Raw genomic sequence first — 27,676 nt, 5'->3', positions numbered from 1 at the left:
AAATTATTTATCTTGTTTTTCAGATAATTTTGCCTCAACTGAAAATATAATTTTTTAAGACTTTAAATACTGTCATATTTCAAATCATTTCCATTTTTTCCATTTTAAAAAAACTTTTTGTAAAGCTTCTCTTTGTCTTTTTTGCAAATCTCGAAAATCTTGACACTTTTGTTCATTTTTATCTTCTTTGGCTTTTTCCTGCATACTCCTTGCACACTGAAAACTAACATGAATGAACATATTACAACTTATATTCACATTCTGGAATGATGTTAATAAGGAGGGATGCGAAACATTATCATATTACTGTGTATTCTACCGGTATAATACAAATAATAAATGCATATTATGTTTCATATGTTTTTTCCCCATATAAAATAAACGAAAAATAGTGCTAAGATAGAGATTTACAAATCATTAATATGTTAAACAATAATTCCGGGAATGACAAATGTGAGAATAAAAAACATTACTTATCTAGACTTAATTCAGCACCAAAAATATCAAATAATATATGGAAGAATCATATCTTTACATGAACAATAGATTAAGGGTCTATAGTACTTGTCTCTTTTGCAGAGAATTTTGGCCATTTTTTATTATGCCCTATTAATACTTTATATAACTACATTATTTTGATAAAACAAAAAAGGCAGAAAAGATATATATAAATAATATTCACCATTCTGATGATCTTTGGTCCCTAACAGCTCCTCTCTCATCTCTCGCAAGTAATGAGCTTTTGTTTGCTGGTGAATCTTATTAGAGGCACTTGTAAAAGTTCCATGAGATAATAACTGGTTAGCTAATGCTTTCTCTGTAATAGTAGGCTGAGAAAAATACTGTAGTTTAATTACATCGAAAAGATCAATAAATAATGCTCATATCGAGTTGTCCGGAAAATAATGCAGGTTTTTGCAATTCCTTATTTTTTCTGTACATTTTTAGCAACAAAACTATTTTTAATTATATTGATTTATATATCATGTTGAAGCTATATATTTCTATAATAATCATTTTGTTCCAAAATTATTTTTAAAAGTATTTACTAGATGTTTTTGTTTAGTTGTCAAAACGGGATTTTTGGCAAATTTACTTTTATGAGTACAAGCTAGGCCACAGCGCAGCACAAACGGCTTGAAATGTCAACAAATTATGGGGCAAGAAAAGTGTTAATGAATCTACAATTCAATGGTGGTATCAAAAGTTTCATCGTGGAGAATTTGACCTGGAAGATCAAGAGCATCGTGAACGCTCTTCAGCTGTTGATGACGACGATTTCAAGACTTTAGTCGAAACAGACCCGTGCGCAGCTGTTCGAGAGCTTGGCATAAGCAAAACAATGATTTCTGATCACTTGAATCGTATAGGAAAGTCAAAGAAGCTCAATAAGTGGATGCCTCACAAATTGAGCAAAAATTTTTTTAAAAATCGCCATTTAGAAGTGTCGTCTGCTCTTCTCCGAAACAAAAACGACCCTTTTTTTGATTGAATTGTTACTTGCAATGAAAAGTGGATTCTCTATAACAACGGCGACATTCGGCTCAGTGGTTGGACTGCGGTCAGACACCACAACACTTTCCAAAGCCAAATTTGCACCAAAAGAAAATTATGGTTACTGTTTGGTGGTCTGCGGCCGGTCTGATCTACCCCACCTTCCTAAATCTGAGCAAAACGATTACGGCAGAAATTCTGTAAATTCTGATTCTGTAAATCAATGAAATGCACCATTAAGATTCTGTAAATCAACAAAATGCACCAAAAATTGAAATGCATGTGCCCTGCATTGGTCAACACAAAGAGGCTAGTTCTTCTCCACGACAATGCTCGGCCGCACGTCATGCAACTTGACGCTGCAGAAATTGAACGAATTGGGATATGAGACTCTCCCTCTTCCCCCATATTCACTTGACATTTCGCCGACTGATTACCACTTTTTCAAACATCTGAATAACATTCTGCAGAAAAAATGCTTCAGAAACCAAGATGAGAACAAAAATGCCTTTGACTACTTTATCGCATCCAGAACTCCAGAATTTTATTCTACCGGTACAAATAAACTTATATCTTGTTGGCAAAAATGCATTTATTCGGCTGGTGCTTACTTTGATAAAAAAAATTTTTTTTGAGTTATGATACATTAAAGATATAGGTTAGAAACCTGCATTATTTTCCGGACAACCTAATAAAATACTCTTAAATGCTCATATTAATAGTTTGATGGTTAGCATAACTGAAGTTTATATTATACAGGAAAAGACATACTTCATGGATTTCCAATTTAAAAGAGGCAATCAAGCATTACTGAAATGCATTAATAGTAAAAATTATAATAACTATGATGGATTTCTTAAATTTCCGCAACTCTGGAAATCTATACTTTTATTTTATTTTATTTTTTTTTTTATTTATTTATTTATAACAATGTCATAAATATGCATTAAGTTTCTCAAGGCAGTCTCCACAAATAAATGAGTGTACATTTTTTTGGATGATCTGTGCTTTACTAATCAGATTAAACACATTGATGGAAACTGATATGGAATCATCAAAAATGTTTTCTGTATTTTAATGGCCTAAATATTATGCATATCACAAAATGTTTTCAAATTTTACAATAAGTAGTAACTCACCAACTTCTCTGCCTCAACCACACCTCTCAGAAATTCAACACGCCTTGAATACTCAGCTAATGTATCCTTGCTTGGTTGACTGAAAATATCATAAAAACCTACATTGTCAAAATTTATCCAAAAATTAAAAATAGTCAGAAATAATTTCAGAAATTCTAAAACAAGATTATAATTTATTTCACTGCATTCGTGCTCTTTATAAAACTAAATTTCTCAGCACAAATTGCCTGAGACACAGTATAAAGCAGCTTATAAATGATCTGGCTGATGCATTTGGCAAAAGCACCAGTATTTGCAATGTAATGAAATTTGCACTTAACTTGCAGGGCTATCCTATGTTCTGTTTACTAAGCTGTTTTTAATGTTAGAAAATCAATGATTTTGTTATTAATATACTTTCATTTTTAAAATTTTATTATGTTATCAAGCTATTTCTTATTCATATGGCTAATAAACGGATAGTTTTCAATCAATTGTCACTTAATGCAGAATGCAATCTTTATCTTTCAAATTAAAATTATGCATTGTTTAATTACAGAGCAATTTGAAAGTACTATACACCCAAAGTGATGAATAAATGAAGTGCATGACACCTGTTAAAACATACAGAGATATGCCTTTCTTGTAGATAGTTTCACCTGCAAGCAACACACATATAGCAACAGATTTCCTTAAAATTAGTAACAGCTTAAAGACTATTCACTGAGAGTGAGAAGTTATTCAAGTTTAAGAAGGTTTCAACGGGGTACAGAAGCAAATACTCATGCCTTGTTTGGTTGGTGGATATTCTGGTGCATAATCTCAAAAGTTATGATGTGCCAAATGTATAGAAAGTCTATTCCCTCGGTGAAAATTAGCATAAATTCATAAAATTGGCTTAAATAGGTACAATCAGTCTACAAAAAGCAAAGACTTTATATTTCCTGTTCTACTCAGATGATTAACAAAACTCAACTTGCATTTTTCATGACTCAAAAGTGTGACTTAGGATACATATTAGATTTATATACAGCACTGTTCTAACATATGTATTTTGACAAAAAATCGTAAATTTTCTGAAATGGTGTTCCAATTTTATATATATATGTAATGAAATTTTGGAAGCACTGCATTGGGAGTTAGTTCCACGCACTTTCTTTGAAGAATTTATAAAATGAAGTAAATACCATATTTGGATACTCGATGATATCTAAAATTTAAGAACGATGAACTTGCAGATACTTTTCTCTTTGGAGTTTTAGTCGAAAATGTCATGATATAAAATGAATGATTTGGAGCTTGGCGGTGGTGTAATAGATGAGTAGTAAAGAAACTTGGCAAGGCAAACATGTCCGAATTCAAAATAACTTTATTATTGAGGAAAGCAAGTCGGAATTTGCAATATTTGGTTCACATACGGACGAGCGTCTTATGCGCTCTACATTTTTGTTAGATCAGCACATATTCCTTGAACAATAAAGGTAGCCACAAAGCTTCTGGCCAGGAGGAAAGCTTAAGCAAAAGTGCGCATAAGTTCATAGAAAGAAGGGAGGGAGTCAGTTTTTAGTTATGCTTTACAATTTGGTGATTGGTCAAGAGGCATCTGCATTAAGGGTTACGTAAGATCGCATGATTAATTTGAATGACGCAGTTTAAAATTAAGCGCTATTTTTAGGACAGATAGATGAAGTTCCCAAATGAAATAAAAAATAAAAGAGGTTATAGTGAATTAAATTTAGAAGTTTACTTCCATATTTTTTATTGCATTAAAAATGCACTGAGTTTTTGTCGCAAAGTTCCTGGATAATTTTGCATGATTCTTAAGGACTGTTTTACTGTAAACACATTCTATTCAGCCTGCCCATTAATATATGGCTTAAATGGTGCCGTAGTTTTGTGTTTGATTCCATCACTACGTAGGAATACTTTAAACTCATGCGAAGTGAACTGTTACCTGTTATCACTCACTAACAATATTGGTAACCCAAATCATGCAAAAAAGTCCCATAAACATTCTATTGTTTTAAAAGTTGAGCTTGATTTCAATGTGTAGGCTTCCAGCCATTTTGAGTGAATATCAATGATTATCAAAAACATAAGCTAAAAAATAGGTCCTGCATAATCAATGAAACAAAGAGAGAAAAGTTTTGCTCATACTTGTCACAAAAACAATCATTTTAGATCAGACTGTTATTATCTAAAACCGAAACAAAACAGAAAAAAATGAACCACAGTAAAATTTGAAAAAAACATATGTATATTCCAAAATATGCCAAGCAAAGAATAAGTGTAACCTCATGATGAAGCAAAAACTAAAACACCAGAAAAAATAAAACATCAGAAATGGAAGCCAGATGCAGCGCTGTTACTCCATCTGCTGACAGCATCGTACATCAATCAGCAGAGAGTTTTGTTTTTGATAGTGGTGCAAGTAATCACTTAATAAATAATAAGAAATATTTCAGGGAGTTTGAAGCCATAAATCCTTTAGACATCATAATTGCAAATGGGCAATGTTTTATATCTATGGGGAAAGGAAATGTCCATTTTAAAACATTAAATGCTTATGCAAAACAAAAAATAACTGAAGTTTTTTTTATCAGAAGTCTTATATGTTCCTGAATTAGAAGCAAATTTAATTTCAATTAAGAAAATAACAGAAAAAGGGACTCGCAGTTCTGTTTGAAGGAAATAAATGCATGACCCCGAAAGGAGATCAGATTATTTTAGAATGTCATGTAAATAGCAATCGTTACCAAAATAACCACTTGCACTGCGACTAAACTTCCCAGTTGCGGTGCCGTGCGCTACAATATAACAAGTGGTACAGTGTCTCATTTACGGCACTCCGCATCTGCGAGTGCAATCCAGAGCTGTAACTCGAGAAATAAACAATCTCGTTGTTAAGCGACGTGTGCAGCACGTTATTTTATTTTTGCGATAAATGCCTAAATGAGCGACATGGTGTTCACATCGCTCGTGGTTTGAGACAAAAGCATTTCGACGTGCGTGGCGCGTCTTTTTAGCGCAAGTTGTTAAACTAATCTATAGGAATAATGAAACATCAGTTCATTCGCATTTCAGTGCAAAAATTAAAACTGTGTTCAACTTTGACATAGACGCTTTAGCCACAGAAACTATGATGTAATAAAACAACTTGTAAACAAAGAACTCGCTGGAAGGAATTTAACTAGATAATTGTACACATGATACCAAATGCATTCAGTGCACAAAATGTAAACTGATTTCCCGTATCCCAAAGAATCAAAATTTAGAGCATCTAAACCACTTGAAGTCATTCACACAGACGTTTTAGGACCGGTACAACAACATATGTCAGTGGTCACCGATACTTCATAACTTTTATTGATGATTACAGTAGGTTTACAATGATTTACCTAATGAAAAGAAAAAAATTACATAATTTCTAAACTTAAAAAAATTATTACTTTTACAAACAATAAATTTGGAAGAAAAGTAAAAGCTCTAAGGAGTGAAAATGGTGGTGAATACACAAGTAAAGAATATCTCATAAAACACAGTATAAATCACCAGCTAACTGTACCGCATTGTCCAGCACAAAATAGAGTCAGTGAATGCAAAAATAGACCTTTAATAGAGATGACAAGATGTCTTTTAGCTGACTCAGGTCACCCTCACAGATACTGGACAGAAGCAGTGCTGACTGCAAATTATCTACAAAATCGTATGCCTACAAAACCAAATAAAAAAATGCCATATGAATTATGGAATAACAAGAAACCGAACCTTTCTCATCTGATCACTTTCAGGTGCAAGGCTTATGCTTACATTCATAAATCTAAAAGGGGCAAACTAGATGATATTGCTATAGAAGAATACTCGTCGGCTATAACAACACAAGTAAACGTTACAGGATTTTAATTCCTGGAGACAAAACCATAATAATTCGATCTGTATGACTTATCGAAGACACTGGAACTAACGAGCCTGTAAGGGTCTCTTCAAACTAAGATGAAGAAAACCTTAGGAAGAAAGCTCAGAACAGGAAGAAATAAAAATCGAAGAGCCCGACAAAGAAGAAATACCAGAACCCAAAGAAGATCCTTAAGAACTCAGAAGATTGGACACAATCACAAAAGGTAAACCTCCTGTTTGCTACAGATTTCATGCAAAATATCCAGTCTCTCCCGAACTCAAAACCTGGAAGGAAATTCAAACTTTGGAAGAAAATGAAAAAAGGAAATGGCTGACAGCTGTTCGAAAAGAAATTAATTCACTAGAAGAAAACAACACATGGGCATTAGTTGATTTACCAAAAGGAAGAAAACTAATAGGGTGTAAATGGTCTTTCAAAAATTAAGCTTAATGCAGAAGGAAAAATTGACAGATACAAAGCCAGATTAATCCCAAAAGGTTTTAGCCAGAAGTTTGGATCTGACTATGATGAAACATTTGCTCCTGTAGTAAAATACACAACTCTAAGAGCTTTTCTATGTGCAGCTTCATATAAAAACATGTCTGTCAGACATATCGATGTCAAAACAGTTTTCCTTCATGGAGAACTAGAAGAAGAAATACTTGAAGGATACTCAAAAGCTGGAAATGGAAGCAAAGTTTTCAAGCTTATAAAATCAATATATGGACTAAAACAAGCTGCTAGAGCTTGGAATCTGAAAATTAAAAAAATTTTCTAAACATGTCATTTAAACAATGTAAAGCAGACCCATGCTTATTTTTAAAAATATCAATGGAAAATTCACACATATAATATTACATGTAGATGATATACTTATAGGAAGTGAAACAGAAGAAGATGTTATGAAAACAATTCAACAACTAAAAGTAAACTGGAAATCAAATACCCAGGAGAAGTCACCTACTACCTCAGCATAAACACTGAAAGATCTCAAGATGAAATCTTTGCCATAAACCAAAGGAATAAAATCAAAGAAATAGTTGAAAAATTCGGACTTCAAGATGAAAAACTAACATATATGCCAATGGAAACAAACTACTCAAACTAGAAACTGAAGATGATCCTCTTGAAGATAACACAGAATATAGACAAGCAGTAGGGGCATTATATATTGCAACAATAAGCAGACCAGATATAGCATGCGTCATCAATCTACTGAGTAGAAGGAACAAAAAACCTCAAAAAATAGATTGGAATGCTGTCAAGAAAGTCATTCGATACTTAAATACAACTAAACACTTAAAGCTGGTCTTTAACAGAGGTCAAGAACCTATACTAACTGCATATTCAGATGCAGATTGAAAAATGAAAATCCATTAGCAGATATGTATTCAAAGTAGGAAATAACTACATTTCATGGAGCAGCAAAAGGCAAAAGTGCATTGCATTATCTTCAATTGTAGCTCAGTATATTGCAGCAGCTAACACAGGTCAAGAAGTACAACGGCTGTTAAATTTACTTAAAGATCTAGGACTAAGACAAAATCTACCGATTACTCTCTATGAAGATAACAAGTTATGCATCAAACTTTCACACACAGGGAAAAGCTCCAGAAAAAAAACACGTAGACGTTAAATACCACTACTTACATGAACAGGGCTACTACAAGATGGGATCCTAAGCCTAGATTACTGCAGAAGCTCCAACATGCTTGCAGATCTAATCACCAAACCGCTAGGCAAGCCTGTGTTGAAGAAACTTTGAGAATTGCTGCAAATGGCCATTCTGCCCATCATTAGGGGAGTTGGTATGCAAATTGATGATGGACTGTTGCCAATAGCATGATAAACAGTGTAATCTGGACACCCTTCAAAGGAGTTTATTGTGTGATTTGCTTTCTACTTTACTTTCTTTTTTCACTCCTTCAGGAAAGGACAATAATATGACTCTCACATAGATAACTCTCTTTTGGCATGTATTTGGAATACTATTAAAACTTAATCTACTATCATGTGTAAATAAATGTTTTTATAATATCTTGTCATTTCCGTCTATAACGTCTTTTTCGATTAATCCAGATAATTAGCTATGACCCCGCTGATGCTGCACTGGATACAAAGTAAGAGAATTTTTTTTTACTTTGGCAATTTATTGCTAAAATGTTTACTACTAAAAATGTTTTACAATACAAAGTACAAAGTCCGTAATCCGGACGTCCATTAACCGGAATGATCTATAATCCAGACCTCAAAGCCACAAACTTTACGCATGCGCGTAATGTATGCGCATTCTGCTTTATGCATGCACGTGTTGTGCATGTGTAAAGCAGAATTGTAAGAGTAAAGCAGAAGCAGTGTAAAGCAGCGCGCTTCTTTACGCATGCGAGTGTTGAAAGAAATGTTTATTAAAGTAAACAAATAAATATTAAGCTTTTTTTTTTTTTTTTTAAATTTGATACCCTTTAGATCCTAATTGCTCTTTAATTCATAAATTATGGGTTTCATAATTTTAATTGTATAATTTCTGCATGCCATCTTATCAAATTTAAATTGATGGTTTATAATCCGGAAAAGCCCCTAATCCGGAATCGCTGAAGTCCCGACGAGTTCAGATTACGGACTGTGTACTGTAGTAATAACTGAAGTAAATTTCTCCATCAGACCTTTATTTTGCTCAGTTGCAAGCTGCTTCATGTTTAATTCCTTCAAAAAAGAATGACTATAAAAGCTTGAAGTTGGTCTTTGAGCTGTCTTCTACTTTCAGCTGTCTTCAGGACTTTCCCTAATCTGAAAATGAAACTGCTAATCTGATAGCAGTAAAGAACTTTGCAAAGACTATTCTTTTTGTTATTTTACTTAGCCACATCCATCATCACCACTTGTAATATATTTATTGTATATTCATTTCAGAAGACACTGTAGTTACTTTACAACACACAAATTACAATTTATATAAAAAAAAAAAATCCTCATTGACCATCCAACTCTATGACTGGCTTTCTCAGTCTCATTACCGGTTTACAATAGCTTGACACATGCCAGTTTAAGTTTGATTACAATAACTCGATACACTTCTTTGGTAAAAGTTTAACACTTGCTGCTCCTTGATATTTTTGAAGAATTTTATGATGCCAAGAATGGCATCAAGAAGCAACATTTCAAGAAGAACTGTCAGCCAAAACAATGCTGAAAACATACGTTATGAAAACAACAAAAGTATTCACCTTATGTATTCTTGGCTACATCTCATTGTCAGAGTCAGATGACTGCTGCACTTGCATAATGAAAAATCATGTAGAACTGATCCTCACTCTCCTGACTTTAGCACTGATGACACCAAACAAACTCCACAGAGTAGGTATACAAAATCATTCAACAACTGCCAAACATTTCATTACCAAAACTGATACTTAATGTTGCTCCACATGCCTTCAATGGTCTTGGTATAAGCGCCAGTTTTAAGCACCTTTCTCATGCACTCATAGCCATCCAACTGATCCTTATACTAGACCAGACACACATCTTTCATACAAACTTGACATTCATAAATCTTTATTCACACACCAATCAATTAAAGCTTTCTTATCCTTTCACTATAAATCATGGGAAAAAATTGAGTAGTTACTCTAGCAGACATACTTCTTTGTGAAAGTGATAGATATTTAATAAATCTGGTTTTTACAAAGTAACCTGGCTCTTGATTTAAGCAGTGCCATTAGTGGCTGAGTGATTAAAGACTGCTGGTAGTTTGTCCCGTAAACCAATCCAGGCAAATGAGCTGGCTGCATGCTTTCCGTGCTTTCCCCATGTGCAACGTGAATGCAAAGCAACTTTATCTTAGTAAAGTCCTCCATGAAAGCATTCCTTCCCTTAGGCACAGTCTCCTATGTGCTTTGCCACATTTAAATAAGCAACCAACCTAATTTTTGCAGTTTCTACACTAAGAAAACCAGACACTAACTGAGTCCTAGTCTGATTGTTGGGTAAAGGCGAGCAAACTTTTTCCTACGCATACACATACTGATTACAGGAAGCACATTGGCTGTTTCTGCCGACACATCCTACATGCGAGCATGCTCGGTGTAGAGGCTGCTATGTTGCTGTGTGATGTATTATGTAGATTGCTGCATGTTCTATTTATCTGTTTTACGTCTAAATAAAATGTGTTGTGTATGAGCTTCTGAACAACAAAATGGGAGCAGACTATGCTTTTGCCAAGAAGCATTGGATGTAAACACATATGTAAGTCATTCTATGCGAAAATTGAAACTGTTCTTAATGAAAGTCAAAAATGGAAAAGTTGAATATTCCTGAAATAACTAAGAATAATTATTTTGTTTGGTCGCTAAAAATTAATGCTGCTTTATTATAAAAAAAAACTTGATTCAGTGATTTCAGAACTGAAATCAGAAAACTTAAATGAGAAGGATGAAAGGCCGTGGAATGAAAAGAACGCTGACGTGGTAGTGTACATAAAACTTTCATCCGATCAACAGGCACTTCAATACAGAAGACAATGCAAACATACTTTGGAAGAAAATAAAATCAATATTTATGGGACAAGCTGAAGAGAGAAAAATAGATGACAGTAATGATTTAAAAATTTTAGAGATGAAGTTACACCAGTCTAATGATTATATCACAAGATATAATCATTAGGGTCATGCAATTTCAGACTCATGCAACTCATCCAAGTATCTCTTTGGAAATTTGTGTTTACACAGTTTGTGGAAAATTCTCTCGAATCAGGGAAATTTTAAAAACACAATTTAGAAAAACTGTTGAAGTACTGAAAATACTCTGAAATAGCATCAAACTTATTACTTGGTAAATTAAAGACTGTTAATATCATATTCAAAAAAAAAAAAAAAAAAAGCAATGAACATATTTTAAATAAACAATTCAAACTGGAAAAACTCATAAGAAATAATAATATAAAAAAATGCGGTGAAAACAAAAGTGGAACATGGTGCTAATATACTTATGTGGCAAAGTACACAGCCACTGCTAATATACTATCATAAGGCGTGATGACAATTCAATCTTGGGGCCCACTATAAACAAGAAGTATTGAAATTCCTCATTAAAATTACCTCAGTAAAAGATTATTTGAAAATTTAAGGTTCAAAATAATTGTTGTAATTCATTTAAGATTACAATAAAGTTCATAAACCACATTTGGCATTATTGTCGCTTATAAAAAATATGGCAAATTTCAATATGCACCAATAAATAAATTCATGTATGTCTTCGGAAATTTTCAATAAAAAAACTTTAATTTTTTGCAGGTATGCCCATAGAAATACATCTTTCTTAAGATGCGGGCAAAACTTTTATTGTTTATAATTCAAAATTGTTTCTGAAAAATTTATAAAAATTATTTTAAAATACTAATTTTAATAATAAATCATAAAAAATATGAAAATTTTATTTGGATTGAATCTAAATTTTGAATTCTGAAAGAAAGCATCAAACAAATAAGTTTAATTAAAAAAAAAAAAAAAAAGATGCACCAAATTCAATTAACATTGGGGAGCTAATATTTTGGTACCTAATTTTTCCAAAAGTAACCATGGGATTTTATAATACTTTAGCACTTTGGCATGATTTGGGGTGTAGGATTGAAATATTAAAAAATCTGATGTGTACACCACATGACTTCCTTGTACGGAATATTAAATTATACGCATTTTTTCTTGCATTTTATTTAAACTTATTAGATTGAATTAAACCAACTTCGCCGACAGCGCATAAACCACAATAGAATAAATGCATTCTTTAAAATTCACTTTGTTTACCATAGCGACACTCTGGCGCTAGGTTTACTTAACAGTATTATATTTCATTCATATTATAACTCAGAATGCACAAAATGTATATCATTTAAAGAATTATCTAATCGTTGTCACATGTTCTATTCAAATACTATAATAAAGCTATAACTATGTATAAAAGAAATTAAGCAATCAAAACAAAAAAGAAACAGTTTTTCACAGACGATTGAGTATTTCTCATTTAATTAATTCAGTTCTCACTTCGCGAGAAGGCAAAAATACATAAAAACTCAAAATATCTATATTAAAAATTAAGAAGTAAATCTCAAACATTTATTTCCTCGAAAAAATTCCAGAAAGAATTAAGCATGATTTAATTGGCAATAATAAATGAATGCTTTATCTTTGTTGTTGCGAAGCTAAGTTTCTCTAGATTGGCAACAAATCCACTTGTCTCCTGTTTCAAATGTAAACATTAATGGCCGCCATTAAAAACAGGCTTAGCGGCAATTAAACAACTTTAAAATTGCTGATAATTCTAAAAATATTGCACACAGATTTACTAAAGGCATAAAATCCTTAACCGGAAGATAAAAACAACATAATTCAATCATTTTTAAAGCAAAAAATGTATAATTTACAAACATATAAGAGTAAAGAAACTGAGATCACTGATCCGGGTAAGAGAGTGGATATATATATAAATATATTAATATACGTTTGGTGCGGCTGATTGCAACCAAACTACGAGGTGCACATCTACATGTTATAGCAGTCCTATATACAAAATTTCAACGTTCTGAGGCTACTCGTTTTTGAGTTATGCGAGGTACGTACAGACGCCACGAAAAATTCTCTTCAGAAGTAATTTTAAAGCAGTTTTATAATTTTTTTGAAGGAAAAAGAGTATTTTATTCTGTCCTTACGTACAGATATCACGCAAAAACATCATTAAATTGCATTCGATAGCGGTCAAAATTGATATTTTCGTTTAAATATGCTGCCTAAAACTTTTCATGATTACAATACTTCTGTTTTACTTCGTACAAGGAAGTAAAAAAAGAAAAAAAATTGACGTCATTTCAGAAAAAGTTTGATTTTGTGTCAAAACATCTGTTAGAATAATACTATATATAAGTCTAATACATATATTAAGTCGCACTTTAAAGACATGAAAAATGCAGGTTGAATTTCATCAACTGGTCCAGTAGAGAGGCATCAAACTGTCTCCTTCCTCTTTTTTTTTTTTTTTTTTTTTTTTTTTTGACTTGGTTTATATACATATTAGTGCAACCACCTTAACAGAAGTAACCAAACTCTGTCAAACACATGCATAACAATTCTTCAGGCTATCATGGATATAATAGTTCTTCAGTTTTGGCTAGCAATGTTGCCATTTTCGTATGCATTCTTTTTGTTGTATTAAAGGTTTTTATAGAAAAATCATGATATATTGTGTCTTAACCTCCATCTTAAAATTAACTCTTGTGGATTTACTTGAAAAGTAAAAGAAAATGAAAGAAATGCAGTATAAGTTCTGCAGGAATACGGTATCCCCCCTACAAATTGGTAAAAGGAAGAATTGCTTTCAATCTCTTTTTAAAAATAACTGCTACAAAATTCCTTCCAGAATCAAATAAACAAAAGCCCACTTGTAAGTAAGTTTACTGATTAATTTTTGAGGTAACTTATGAGTTAATAATAGCATATAATAACATGCTTGTATATAATAAATAATTTTTTGCAATCACAAGTCACCATTCTTTTTTCTTCAATAAAATACTGGTAAACTATGTCAAGGTTTTTGCTCTAATACATTAGGTAAAATTTTATTACGTGATGAGAAAATGTAAAACAACAATCATAAAAGCAAGAAAATAATGGACTTATGGGTATTAATATCATGATGAAAGAATGCATAAAATTCACAAGATTATTTAAAATATAAAACCAATAAAATCTTAAGCCAATGTTAAACTATTACCCCAATTCGGTACTTACGTATTAACGCAACCAGGCCAAAATTCGCATAAATTGCCAAATTTGGCGACCCTACTTGGCGACAGCAACCCTACGTGTTATACGTAGTTTTGTAAAAAGAGCATGTGGAGATTCACAAAATTTTCCTGCATTTTAGTGCAAATTTTTGTAATTTATGAAAAAATAGCAGTGTACATGGATAAAGTCAAGAGTGTGCGCAATGCCATTTTTGTGCAATTCTTTTATGTTTTTTTAAGTAAAAATAAGTCGACGTGTACATGGTTATGGCGAATATGGTTTTCAATCAGTGCTAAAAGCAATAGTTAAAAGATTTCTGCCGAAAAAATAATTCTGCAACTTATTAAACCCTTCCGGTTTCGAATTTGAATAAGTTGCAGAATTATTTTTTCAGCGGAAATCTTTTGGCTATTGCTTTTAGCACTGATTGAAAACCGTATTCGCCATAACCATGTACACGTCGACTTATTTTTACTTAAAAAAACATAAAAGAATTGCACAAAAATGGCATTGCGCACACTCTTGACTTTATCCATGTACACTGCTATTTTCTCATAAATTACAAAAATTTGCATGAAAATGCAGGAAAATTTAGTGAATCTCCACATGCTCTTTTTACAAAACTACGTATAACACGTAGGGTTGCCGTAAGTAGGGTTCAACTTATTCAAATTCGAAACCAGAAGGGTTTAATTGCTATTTTATATTTTAAAACAAAATAATATAAAAAACTGTATTAAAAATTATCTGTAATTAATAAATGTACATTTTCTTTCTATTCATACTTTTTTACTCAAAGTTACAAATAGCGCCAACCTGGTTGCGATAATACGTAAGTACCCCCAATTCTTTTGACATTTCAGTATACATACTTCATATCATAGCTTTATTTTTCAATCATAACTCTAATTAATGCAACTAATAACATTATACACCTACATAATTCATAACAGATCCAACTGATCAGTTTTATTAGCATTTGCACTATAACACTAATAAAAGATATTTGCAGTGACAAATATTATATATTTTGGACAGAATTATCGTTTGAGTGCCACCTAATACATTTTATTAGAACTAAATTTACAATGCTAAAATAGCACAATCTTTTAATTATGTGCATCAAAGCAAATCAAAGGGCAAGGAGCTGTCGCTATCCCACCCAATAAACATATCTCTTGCCCATACTCACATAACTACAGAGCCCTTTTCAATAATTCTGCGATAGAATCTTATTATTAACATTAAAGACATCTCCAAAATCACCAACAAATGCGACATTTATCATTATTCTCTCTCTAAGTCACTAACGAGTTCATGAATGCTTTCCATTCACCAAGAAGCTTGCAACTTTTGATAGAGTTCAGAAAGTATCAAGAAATTAATAATAGAATTTTCCAACACTGCATACAGTCGAACCCTGCTATAATGAAATTCAAGGACCAAAAAATTTGATTCACTGCATCTGATCTGACATGGAAGCAAAAAAAAAGTATCGTTGTACAAAATAGAATAAAAACTTATTAATGAATCACATGAATAGAGTGATTAGCATTGTCACATCTTCCAAAAGATGTTAATAGCAACTTTTCTCCAAAGATGTTAATAATAATTTTAAATATGATACGGTACAAAATCCGAGATCAGGACTCGTTGGGACTTCGGCGATCCCGGATTTGGGATTTTTCTGGATATTCGATCATCAGTTCAAATCTAGTAAGATGGCATGTAGAAATTATAAAATTACAAATATGAAATCGTGATTTATGAAATAATTGAAGTGTTTATGATCTAAGGAGTAATTTACCAAAAAAAAAAAGCTTAATATTTATTTGTTTACTTTATCAAACATTTCTTTCAATGAAGTTGCTTTGTTTTTTGTGCTAATACTTTCTGTTTAATTCTATAGACAGATATAATTTCTTGTTCAGTTACAAAGTTCCACTGTTCAGGACTTGTAGTTGCTTTGTTGAGAATTCCGATTACCTTGTCAATCAAAATTTTTTCACATTCAATAATCTCTCTGTCACATTCTTCAATATTAATAGTGGTATTTTCTGGATCTAGAACCGTACTACAGAATTTGCAGTTCATTAATTGATTGATGACTGGAGCATTGTCATCACAATGAAAAACTTCTGTTATATCATTTTCATTTATTACTCTTTCTTCACATTTCTTTACAAAATCCATTAATTGGAAAATGTCACCTGTGGTTTGCGATATCCAAAAGCTTTCAAATATGTGGCTATCATCTTCATCACACTCACCATGAAATATGGCAGCTGGCCATAAATTATACCAAGCATTTTTTAAAGTATCTGAAGACACATCCTCCTACGATCTTGTAATGCTCCACATAGTAAATTTTATGCTAAAATATTTTTTTAATTCTTGAATAGTCTTGCCATTATTCAAGAAATATTTAACATGGACATTAAAAATGCTACTTTATATTTGCATTTTCAGCATGCACATTATTCTGATAGCCATAGGCTGAATGATGGACATACAGTTTGGAAGAAAGAATAATATGGATACATTATCTTTCATTAAAACTTTAAGTGAAGTGTCCACTTCCATGCAGTTGTCCACAATCAGGAAATTTTTGCATCATCACGTAAACCAACCGAATTCAAATGTTGCCAGGCTTCGGATATGAAATGATTTTCAAACCAATCATTCATTAATGCTTGTGTCATCCATGCACTTTAATTTGCATGATGTATAGCGAAGAAAACCTTTATTCCTTTAAATGCTTTAGGTTGTGTATTTTTTCCGATTACGAAAAATTGTAAAATTATGAAATTACGAAAAATTCTTAATTTTGCACTTGTGCATTCCTGCAGCATTTGTGCATGCTAAAATTGTTAGTATAGTTTTGCAATCTTTGACACCAGTTGGAACCTTTTCTGTAGAGTGGTACATATTGCCAGAAAAGACCAATTTCATCAGCGTTGTAAATTTGTCCTGAAGATAACTTTTCTCTATTAGTGAATTCAATGAATTCATCTGCAAATAGTTCAGCAGCTTCAGTATCAGCTGAAGCTTTCTCACCTGAAATTTTTAATTGCCTTATACTACGGGGATTTTTAAATTTGGTTAACTAACTTGTCAAATATGTGCACTCAGTTTTTAAATTCATTTTATGAAATATTTTGGCTTGAGCCATTAGTATTGAACCCCTCAATGGCATGCCCTTGCTGCAACATTGTCTCATTCATTTAATCATCACTTTGTCATGATTGTCATCACTTTTAGCATAACGAATAGTTTTTCTGTTATTCACTGCGAAAGGCATGTCAGAACCCACAAAAATTCAAAAAGTTCTTTTTTCTGTTTTTTTACATAATATACAGTTAACTTTCCAATGCCATACTCCTCGCATAATTTTGAGACGGGTACATCTTTATCCATTTTTTGCAGGAATTTCACTTTTTGTTTAATGTACATCGAAATGTGCTTCCGCTTTGTAGATCCTGTTGCAGCTCCAGAACTAAAAACTCTTTTTGATAAAATCAAATGTTTAAACTTTAATTTTCATAAAATTGCTGTAATAGTAACAGTCTGCAAAATATAATGAGCTGGATGAAATCAGAAAGTTAAGGAACAGCGCAATCTGCTATATTAACTGAAATTCCTTTGGAATCAGTAAAGCATATTTTCAGACTAGCTTAATAGAATCCGCCATGGCTTAGAGGTTATGTATCGTGAGAGTGGCAATGCAAGACAAGTTGTTTCACTATTTTTTTTCCTTGCTTCTGTTACGCACTGAGACAATTAAGGCTGAATTATATTAGTTATTTACTATACTTACATCTATTTCTTGTGGCTTATCTGAGTTCTGAATAACTAACTTCCCACATACACTTAAGGCTTATCACTAGGTATGTTACCACCTGATGCAGTCTTTGCAAGTACTAAATTCTGCTATCAAGTGCTTCCTTAAGTCCTAAATTTTTGCAGCTGCTAATTTTTGGTCCGAGTGCTTGAATTCCAAAAATTTTGTCTTCCCTAAATTCTCCCGCCCACTGCGGCCATACAAGGTCTGGTTCCGGTTCTAGGTTTACGTGAATAATAAATCAGTCATTCTTAATTCAAATAGCACTAAATATAATCTTTTGGCCTATAAGTATCATTAACAAAATCTATTTTTAGCATATGCAAAGAAATTTTTGTTAAAAGTTTTCTTTGTCAACATTTCTTAAGCGCCTTTAACTTAAATTTAATCATTGTAAAGCGCAATGTCAACATAAATGGTTACTATACTCTCTGTTATTCAATTACTAATATAAAAAAATTTTTAGGCATCTTTATGGCATGAGTTTAGGCATGAGTCATTACTCAAGTTGTCATGTGTTGATAAACATTCAGTGATGAAACCAAAATATAATCATTTGCCAGTTTGGCATCAGGGATATAAAATATTAGTAAGTGTAAAATCAATGACGTTTCTATGTAGAATGTTTCCGTTTGAGACGTATGCCAAGTAGATATGCAGCAATGGAGACAAATTATTTGATCACACAAATTTATGCTAATATGATGGTTTCTTCAATAACGAGGTATTTCATTTACAGCCAAAGTGAAATTAAGAATCGAACTCACAACATATTTTATTATAGGGGAAGGAATCAAATGCGCATGCATAAAGCATACAAAAAAAAAAAAAAAAAGAAAAAGGTTGTTGGTGGGTTCACGGTCCAAATTTTAGATCATTCTGGACATTGGACATCCAGATTTCAGACTTTGTACTGTATATTAAAAGTTAATTACAATTATTATTATTATTATGTGGCTAAATTTAGCTGTTTAGCAAATATTTAGCACTAAAATATAAATTGTATATTATGCTCCAAAATGAGAACAGAAACTTTAACTAAAATAGGTCAACAATTAACAGAATAACAATAAGCATAAATCAAACAAAACCAAGAAGTATTTTAAGCTAACAAGTAATATTACCTTAAAGACACCTTTTTCGTGTGCATAATTTCCTGTATGATTTCACTTTACAAATACACATGAATTACTAACATTATAAATATTTAGTCATGCATTTTAATGTCTTACCATGTATTCATCTTTTTTAACTCAGCTAACCTTTCCTCGAGATTCTTGACATACTAAAATAAACAATACATTTTAAATCAATAGCGAAACTAATTAAATGCTGCATACTAAGAAATTTCATTAAAGCAAATTATTAGAATCAATAAAATAAACTATCATTTAAAATCCAGTTCTATACAATGAAATTAAAAGATGCTCATGAAATGAGGATTTAAACTCTCAGGTGAACAAAAAATATTTGACTTCATATTTCATTTAGACCAGCTATTATCATTAATTATATTAGATGCAATCCATGTAAATATTATGACTATATTTGATATTATTGATCCATGTAAAATAATATGACTACTATTCATTTACATTAGACTACATCAAATATAAAGCTTAAATTCACATAAGATAATTAGACTTTCTAATTTTGCCATACTGCTGGTCAATAAAACTGCTAAACAGGAGTTCTAAAATGCTTTTAATTTTAGATTAAATATGTTGCTCAAATCTATTAAAGTAATAATGATTAACTACATCAGTCAGCAATTAGCTGAAAAATGCACTTCTTAAATTCTAAATAAAGGTAATTTTAAGTATGGTATTTTATGCTTATATTAAAGGCAACATTTTTTGTAATTGTGTGTAATGGTACGAATACAGCACTTAAACATGTTTCTGACACCTTATAATATATCAATTACAAAATTTCTAGCCCTACTAATAATACTACAAAATTTCTAACTCTGCTAATACTACCACAAAATTTCTAACACTATCAAATGCTTACATATTATCCCCTCGGCCATGAAGGTTGGCATATATCCAGTCAAAGTTGTGTCAATTATTCCTGCAGAATTTTGAAGGAGCCAATGCCCCTTTATTTACTAAATAACCAATATTCAAAACTGCTCCATGTTTGCATTTGGCAAAAAAAAAAAAAGGCTTTCCCTAATTCTTACTATTTTAATAGCGCCACTGATTTACTGGAAGCTCTTTAGAAAAAACTTCCTGCAGGTATTTACCCCAATCTATTACCCTTTTGTTGGACATATTCAGCTGATTATATCATGTCCATTGATATACATTTTTTTAATGGTAAATCACATAACTTTGAAAATAATTCGCTGCTTGCTATACTGTAGTAGGCAGGTCTCAAATTTTAATCATTGCTTTCTAAATGCAAGGGAAAAAACATAGCAATAACAATTAATTTATATTCTTCTTCATAAAAAAACAAAAAGTGGGTTATTGAAATCAATCAGCATTACATCAAATGAAAGCACATAAGTGTGCTGTTAAATCATGCTTATCTGTAATTGATTCTAAATTGCACAGCTTGGCATAAAATCTGATGGTCATTTTTCTGGTGAGCATTTGTTTTTACACCAAGTACCTTTTTTTTCTCTCTTGTAAAACTCGTAATGGGACTGTGGAGTTTGCCAGTTGACAAAGAAGAAAGCAATGTATTTCTTCAGAAATATGGCATTTTGCCCAACAAAATGCAAAAATTTACATCCCATGAAGTTGTACTTCTTAAACAATCTAATTTTATGGACTGAATTTTTGCGAGATGCTAAATTTCTGCAATACTTCTGATTTAAGTAAAAACAGATTGCTGTGTATATGGAGAGAATAAAAGCTTTTACAATGTCAGATTTGTACCATTCTCTTACTAATTTTAAGTGAAAGATCTCCTGTGCAGTTGCTGGGCTCATAGAGGGGGAAGGGAAAGTGCATTAAAAAATTACACAAGAATTTCTTGAAAAATGTAAATATTTTATAGTGACCATTTCTTGCTTTTTTAATTTTACTTATTCATTTCTGTTTTATCGAATACTTAATAAGCCCCTATTTTTTAAATGGCTGTTGCCTTTCACATATTAGCTTTGCAAAAAATTAATGCCAATGAGTTGCTGATTTATAAGTGGGTACAAATAATGTGAAAGTACCTAATTTTATTCATACAGTAAATATATATTCTTCAAAAGTTTGAAATTTTACTGTTTATACTAATTTACATCCCCTCCCCAAAAAATATAGAAACAAACTTCTAAAACTGAAACCCTTACAGCATTGAATTTTAATTTTATTCAATAATTTTACAAATATGTAACAGCAGATATTTTTACTTAACCTTTAACTGCTGTGACAATATTTTCAGCATAATTACTATGAGAGGTCCCACAAATTTCTTTTAAGAAATGCGTAAAAATATATACTTTTATGCATTTTAAACGAATGTTATATGCATATTTATGGAATTCTGATTCATTTAAATCAATATATTTTAAACATAAATCCTTTACTTTTGTTTAATTTACATAAAAAAATACTATTTTCTTTGTTTTAAGGAACAAAGCTTTTACAGAACAAAGATTTTATTAAACATGCATGAAAATATGTCATTTTATTAAGTATTACTGTCAATTAAACTATAATTCTACAACAATGAATTTAATTATAAATTATTAATAGATTAGATACACAATTGAAACACACTTTTTGAGAGCACTGAAGACATACTGGCTCCTTGCATTCCAAGCGTTTGTATGCTGATTTTCTCTTCTTACAAGGCGGGCACAGATTACATGTTTTTCTTTTGTCTAATTTTTCTTCTAGATTTGATAAATTAATAATTAATTTCATTCTCTCCAAGGATTGTTCTAATGATTCTTCAGAATCACAGTATTCTACATCAGAAAAATTATTGACAGGACATTTAATTTCTTTTTGAGTGAGATATATGGGAGATTTTCTCTTGTAAAATTTGAAGCCATATTTATCACTTTTACGAAAAACAAGCATCCAATAAATAAAGTCTATTGTCCACTAAAACTGGTATGCATCTGCTGTGAGTGATCTTCCACACAAATTAAAAAGTAAAAATCCTGGTAACTGAAACCATAATACAGCTAGTAGTGTAAAACTGGATATGTGACCTTGTGGGACTAGTTTTGGAAGGTAGGAAGCAGGACAGGGTCCATTCTCTGTTTTTAGGGTGGAAACGATGGTTAAAAAACCTTCAGCAGTCTCTCAGATTGCTCACAGTAGTTAAAAGTTAAGAAGAAAATGAAATATTTTTGTAACTTTTTATATCTATGTAATTTTTGAAACTTTAATTAGTAAATTCTTTTTAGATGTTAGATTGCTAGTATCCCCCCCCCAAAAAAAAATTAGATTTTACTCCTTTGATTCTAGAAAACAGATTTTTACAACAGCTACCAGTGGTTCTTCTACGCAAAAAAATTGGGCACTCTTCTGTTATCGGGAACCGAATTCAGAAATGCATGTATGTATGTGCAGATATATGTGTATGTGCATATAAAGACATACGTATGTACACATATATGTGTATACATGAACAGTAACATCCATGTGCCAAAAACCGTTGTTTTACTTCAAAAAGTAAAAAACATTCTGCTTTTTATATTAAGGGAAACATTAAAATTTTACAAATCACAAAGAATAAAAAAAAATTTTTCTTATTACTTTGAATAGGGCATATAACTGGTATATAATCATGATCTTTGATATTTGTAATTTTATGCCATTTGTTCAGATTGAATTTCGTTTTGTTTTGTTATTTTTTATTTATGTAGAGTATTCTAGCTTAAAAGATTAAAAAGAAAAATTTATTTCCTTTAAGAAATTTTTTAAAAATTTACTTTTTACAAAACTAATTTTTTTTTAGTCATTTGAACTCTATTATTATTTCATAATTTTATAATCGGCAACAATTGGTTGCAAAAAAAAAAAGCTGCGTATTTTTAACTGGCGCCGCTCAAACGGAATAGTACCGAAATTTTACAATCAACCATTTGCCCAATAGTTAGAAGCCCATTTTACTCATATATTAAATAAAGCTTGATACACTATGTTCAAATAAAATCTCGGAAGCACTTCTGGAAAGAATCCGGTAAACCCGGCGGGTTCAACCTATTTGCATGTTCGAAGATTGCAACCATTCCTCTTACATTCATTTTGTTGAATTATCACCGTCGTTGGTTGCATTTGCCAATTTAAGTTATTCTTCACTTATTTATTATTATTTTTTCATATTTTCACATTATTTTTATGAACTTTTAACAATAAATAGACTGAAATATTTTCATATAATTAAGGAAGTTTTTAGTGACAGATGCTGGTTCGCGGGAAAAAATATGGTTGGAAGGGGGTTAATGATAATTGGTAACACGGCTGTTAACGTAAAGCACAAAGAACCATGAGGTTTCCAACCCCTAAAATATTTTGACTTCATGGGTCGCCAAAATATGCATTTTAAATAATTAAGTAATGTTTTTATTTATTGGTTATTGCCATCTAAAATAATGAGAAAAACAATATTTATGGCTTAAAACTTTAACCAGATAATATATTGTTAATGCTTTTCCAACAATAACATTCGAGAAGATTTCAGGTGTGACACACAATCAGATGATTAAATTGAAATAAAAAATATTATTGATTCTCTAAAATGACAAAATAGTTTTATGCTTTCCCAAAGTCATCAAAATTAGCAAACCACTACTTGTGTAATGAATTTAAGTGCAAATGACTCTTCAAAAATAATAAAGTATACAATTTTCTAGTTATATCAATGCTACTGAAGAGAACTTCAGTACTCTTAAAGATTATTTGTGTTGTCAAATATATTATGAAAAAGACAGACAGTTGTTTCAACATAAAATGCTTTAAGCTGTTTAAAAGTAAATTGAAAAAAATAACACTGAAAAACTGTTTATGTGAAATGGATGTATTAAAAGTCATACATTCATTAATTTATTACAGACGCATGGCTCTTATTGAACTAAGACTATCACTGAATGATTGTGTGGAATAGGACATTTCTTGCTGTCTGAAACCTATTTCATCTATTTTAAATGATGTAAATATGCAGTTGTGGCTCTCACTGACATAAAATTTGACCACATCTGATCTATTATGTACATCTATTGTATTTATACCTATTATACTAATTATCAGATACCATTTTGAGAATATCTACAAGCAAAACACTAAAATGAAGAAAAGACACTTGTAATAGAAATATTAGTATTTTATATGAATTACGAAAAGTACATATAATGAATAATACCATGACCAAATACTTAAAAAAAAAAAAAGCATAGATTAAGTATTCCCTACCTTGGTACTTGAGAAAGCAATCCTGCCATACAATACATAGTTAACTTTTGATTACATGATATTACAAGCATTTTCTTTAGATTTGTCCTACGATTTGTTAAGACGGCTGAATACTGGTAGTTCAATCTCAGCTCAGATCCTGATAAATGAGCTGGCTATGCAGGCTATTTTTTTTTTTCCACATGTGTGTTGTGAATTTTGTGACATTTTTGCGGTTTTCCTTAAGTGATGTAAATACGAGCTTATTTACCCTAGAAAATATTTACAAAAGCATGCCTTTTTCAGCTAGCCCTTACATGCTTTGCATATTGAATTGAATAAACACACAAACCCTTCTTATTCTTAAACTGTTAAAGTAAATAAGTTCACATTATATGCAACGAAGCTTTTTAAAAGCTAGGATACTTTCTTTAACAATTACAGTGCTAATTAGTGCTGAACTTATCAGTTAAGTGTGAAGTAACATCTCAGTGTCACTGTTTGTGATACAACATTTATTTCACATAATTCTTCTTATGCAATCATAAACATGAAATAAATAAAACAGATGGCATGAAAAACCTAATCCATATATCCTTAGTCACTGATATTTGACATAGTTTCTATGTTGCATATGTGAACTACATTATCAGATTTGATTGAGTGAAATTGTGACTAAATTTCAGAAGATTTTGATAAAATAATGGTGTGAAAATTTAAAAATGAAATTAAAATCAAGGGCTCTGGCTTGCCAATCTATTAGAGTACTGGTTAATATTACAAGTACCAGAAGCCCTTTTCTAGTATTTGTTGAAATATATATAAATGCTTTGTAAACTATACATTTTTTGAAGCACTTCCGCAGAGAACACGGTAAATGTAAACATCGCCAACTCTAGCGATAATAGTTCAAACCTGGTAACCCAGGGGATTTATCCTATTCGCTTGTTCGAAGTTTGCAACTATTCCTCTTGCATTCAAATTTTGTTGAATTATCACTGTCGTTGTTCGCATTTGCAGATTTATATTATACTTCTTTTATTTATTATTATTTTTTCTGAATTTTTTAACAACGAATAGATAGAAACGTTTTCGTAGATAGATGCCGGTTCTCGGTTCGGTATGAAAGGAAGAAAATACGGCGGGAGGGGTGAATGCTAATTTGTAACACGGCTGTTCACGTTGTGTTCTTAATTATTAACAGATCTAAGAACCATGAGCAGAAAGAACCATGAGCTTTCCAACCTATAAAATAATTTGTTTTCATAGGCCGCAAAAACGTGCATGTGAATTTTAAATAATTAAGTAATGCTTTTATTTTTATTATTTGTTATTGTCATCTAAAATTATGAGAATAAATCAATTTTTACGGCATAAAATTTTAATAAGATGATATATTAATGCTTTTCTAACAATAACCTTTCAGAGGATGGCAGGTGTGACATAAATAGATGATTAAATTGAAATAAAAAATATTATTGGTTATCTAAGATGACAGAATAGTTTGATGCGTCACCATAGTCATCAAAATTAGCAAACCACTGCTGGTGTAAGGAATATATTGTTTTCTGTGTTAACTGGAATTTAAGACAATTTTTTTTTCGTATATCACGTTTAACCGGTTAATTTCAGTATATTAATACTAATTTATATTTTTTAAATGAATTTTTATTTCTGTTATAAATGCTTATACTTAATACATTCTTTTCTGGGCTAACTTAAATTTAATACAAATTTATTTTCATATATCACGTCAACCGGTTAGTTTTACATCTACATGCTTATTATCTGTGAATTTTTACTACCATATGCTTAATATATTGTTTTGTCTGCTAACTTGAATTTACATGCACTAAAAATCACGTTTAAGGCTCGGCTCATCGTCGATGAACCACGAGCTTGGCGAATAAAAATGCAATGGTGCCAACGGGTTCTCTGCGGATGAAAACCCCATTTTTTGTAATATAAAATCAAACAAAACCTTTATAACTTGAAAAACATATATGATTATTAAATTTAAAAACACATTATAAAATGTGTCTGTTTTTAAGAATTTAAAAGTTTTATTTTTAAAAGAGGGACACATTTTATAGTGTCCCCCTGTCTAAAATGAATTTTATTTAAGTATTGGTTCCCTTCTTAATATTCCCTGACGAGTTTTTATCATGTTAAGACACGAAATAAACTCATCATTATCACTCATCAATTATACGATGACGGTAACTTTGAAGCAAATAAAGTACATAAGAAGGCTGAAATCATTACAAAGAGACGTAATTCTAATCATGCTCGAGAAGCTGAATTAATGGAAATCTCTCAAGAATGTAATTAGATGTAATTCTTAGTTACATCATTGTTTGGCCAAACTAAAAAGCCCTAATACTATTTTTACGTTTCTCTTTCAACATATGTACAAAATTATATACCTCTTTACATCTATGTTTATTCTTATGCTAATAAGCATAAGTTCAGTCATATAACCTTATATGACGAAAACATATTTAACAGAGGCTTTAGTGTAGAATTGGGTGCCCCTTCGATTGGCGACATTTTTAAAAAAATTTTGGCGATGAAAGCTCACTTCTGGTTATCACAATAGTTTTAAATTTGTTTTAGCTTCCCGATTTTATTTAAATGAAAATAGATTGATGTGTACATGGACATATTTAAGGCAGTGCGCAATGCCTAGTTTGTGCAATTCTAGGATGTTTTTTTAAGTAAAAACAGATTGATGTGTACAAGGACACAGATCTTATGCAATTCTTCGACTTCTTATTTTGGTTTTGTGTAGTGGCCATCTTGAAATTGTGACTTCCTGGCGCCGATCTTGGCGTCAAGAAAGAATCGCTAATAAACAAGGGCCATCCAATTGTAAACTTTTACCACTTAACAGATTTATATTATGTAAGTTATCATATAATTTTATATTACGAAAAAGAGCATTAAATGAAATTTCATTAAGTAGTTGAGTGTTACTTGTATATATATATATATTTTTTCTTTTTTACTTTACCTCTGGTTAACAAACTTCATTATTAATTTGCTACCTTTTTCATTTTATTTATTGCGTTACCATTTATTCACTTTGAATCAATGGAAACAATCTAATTCCAATTTCGTAATAAATTCTCATTCGAACTCAAGCATAGATTTTTTAACAATAATGTAGAATTGAAAGGAAAAGAATAGTTCTGCAAAATTAG

At 31.2% G+C, this 27,676-nt stretch overlaps 1 protein-coding gene across 5 annotated transcripts in view; it reads right to left on the bottom strand.

Moving 5' to 3' along the window:
- Use1 (Vesicle transport protein Use1) overlaps window positions 1–27,676 on the bottom strand; it is a 48,704-nt gene that overhangs the window by 20,802 nt on the left and 226 nt on the right. For 2 of the 5 annotated variants that reach the window (XM_085824088.1, XM_085824089.1), the window contains exons 2-5: window positions 21,849–21,964; window positions 19,356–19,408; window positions 2,634–2,712; window positions 683–830 (exon numbers count right to left, since the gene is read on the bottom strand). In XM_085824088.1, the coding sequence (XP_085680214.1) occupies window positions 683–830; window positions 2,634–2,712; window positions 19,356–19,408; window positions 21,849–21,964 (396 nt within the window). Of the gene's footprint in view, window positions 1–682; window positions 831–2,633; window positions 2,713–12,061; window positions 12,100–19,355; window positions 19,409–21,848; window positions 21,965–27,486; window positions 27,650–27,676 lie in introns of those variants that run through there. The other 3 variants (XM_085824090.1, XM_035361000.2, XM_035361001.2) reach the window with 3 other exon arrangements.

The sequence above is a fragment of the Stegodyphus dumicola genome, chromosome 9, assembly GCF_044657685.1.
Source record: "Stegodyphus dumicola isolate Sdum_Otavi_A_Nest chromosome 9, ASM4465768v1".
Lineage (NCBI taxonomy): Eukaryota > Metazoa > Arthropoda > Arachnida > Araneae > Eresidae > Stegodyphus > Stegodyphus dumicola.
This window is presented reverse-complemented; position numbering and strand designations above follow the sequence as displayed.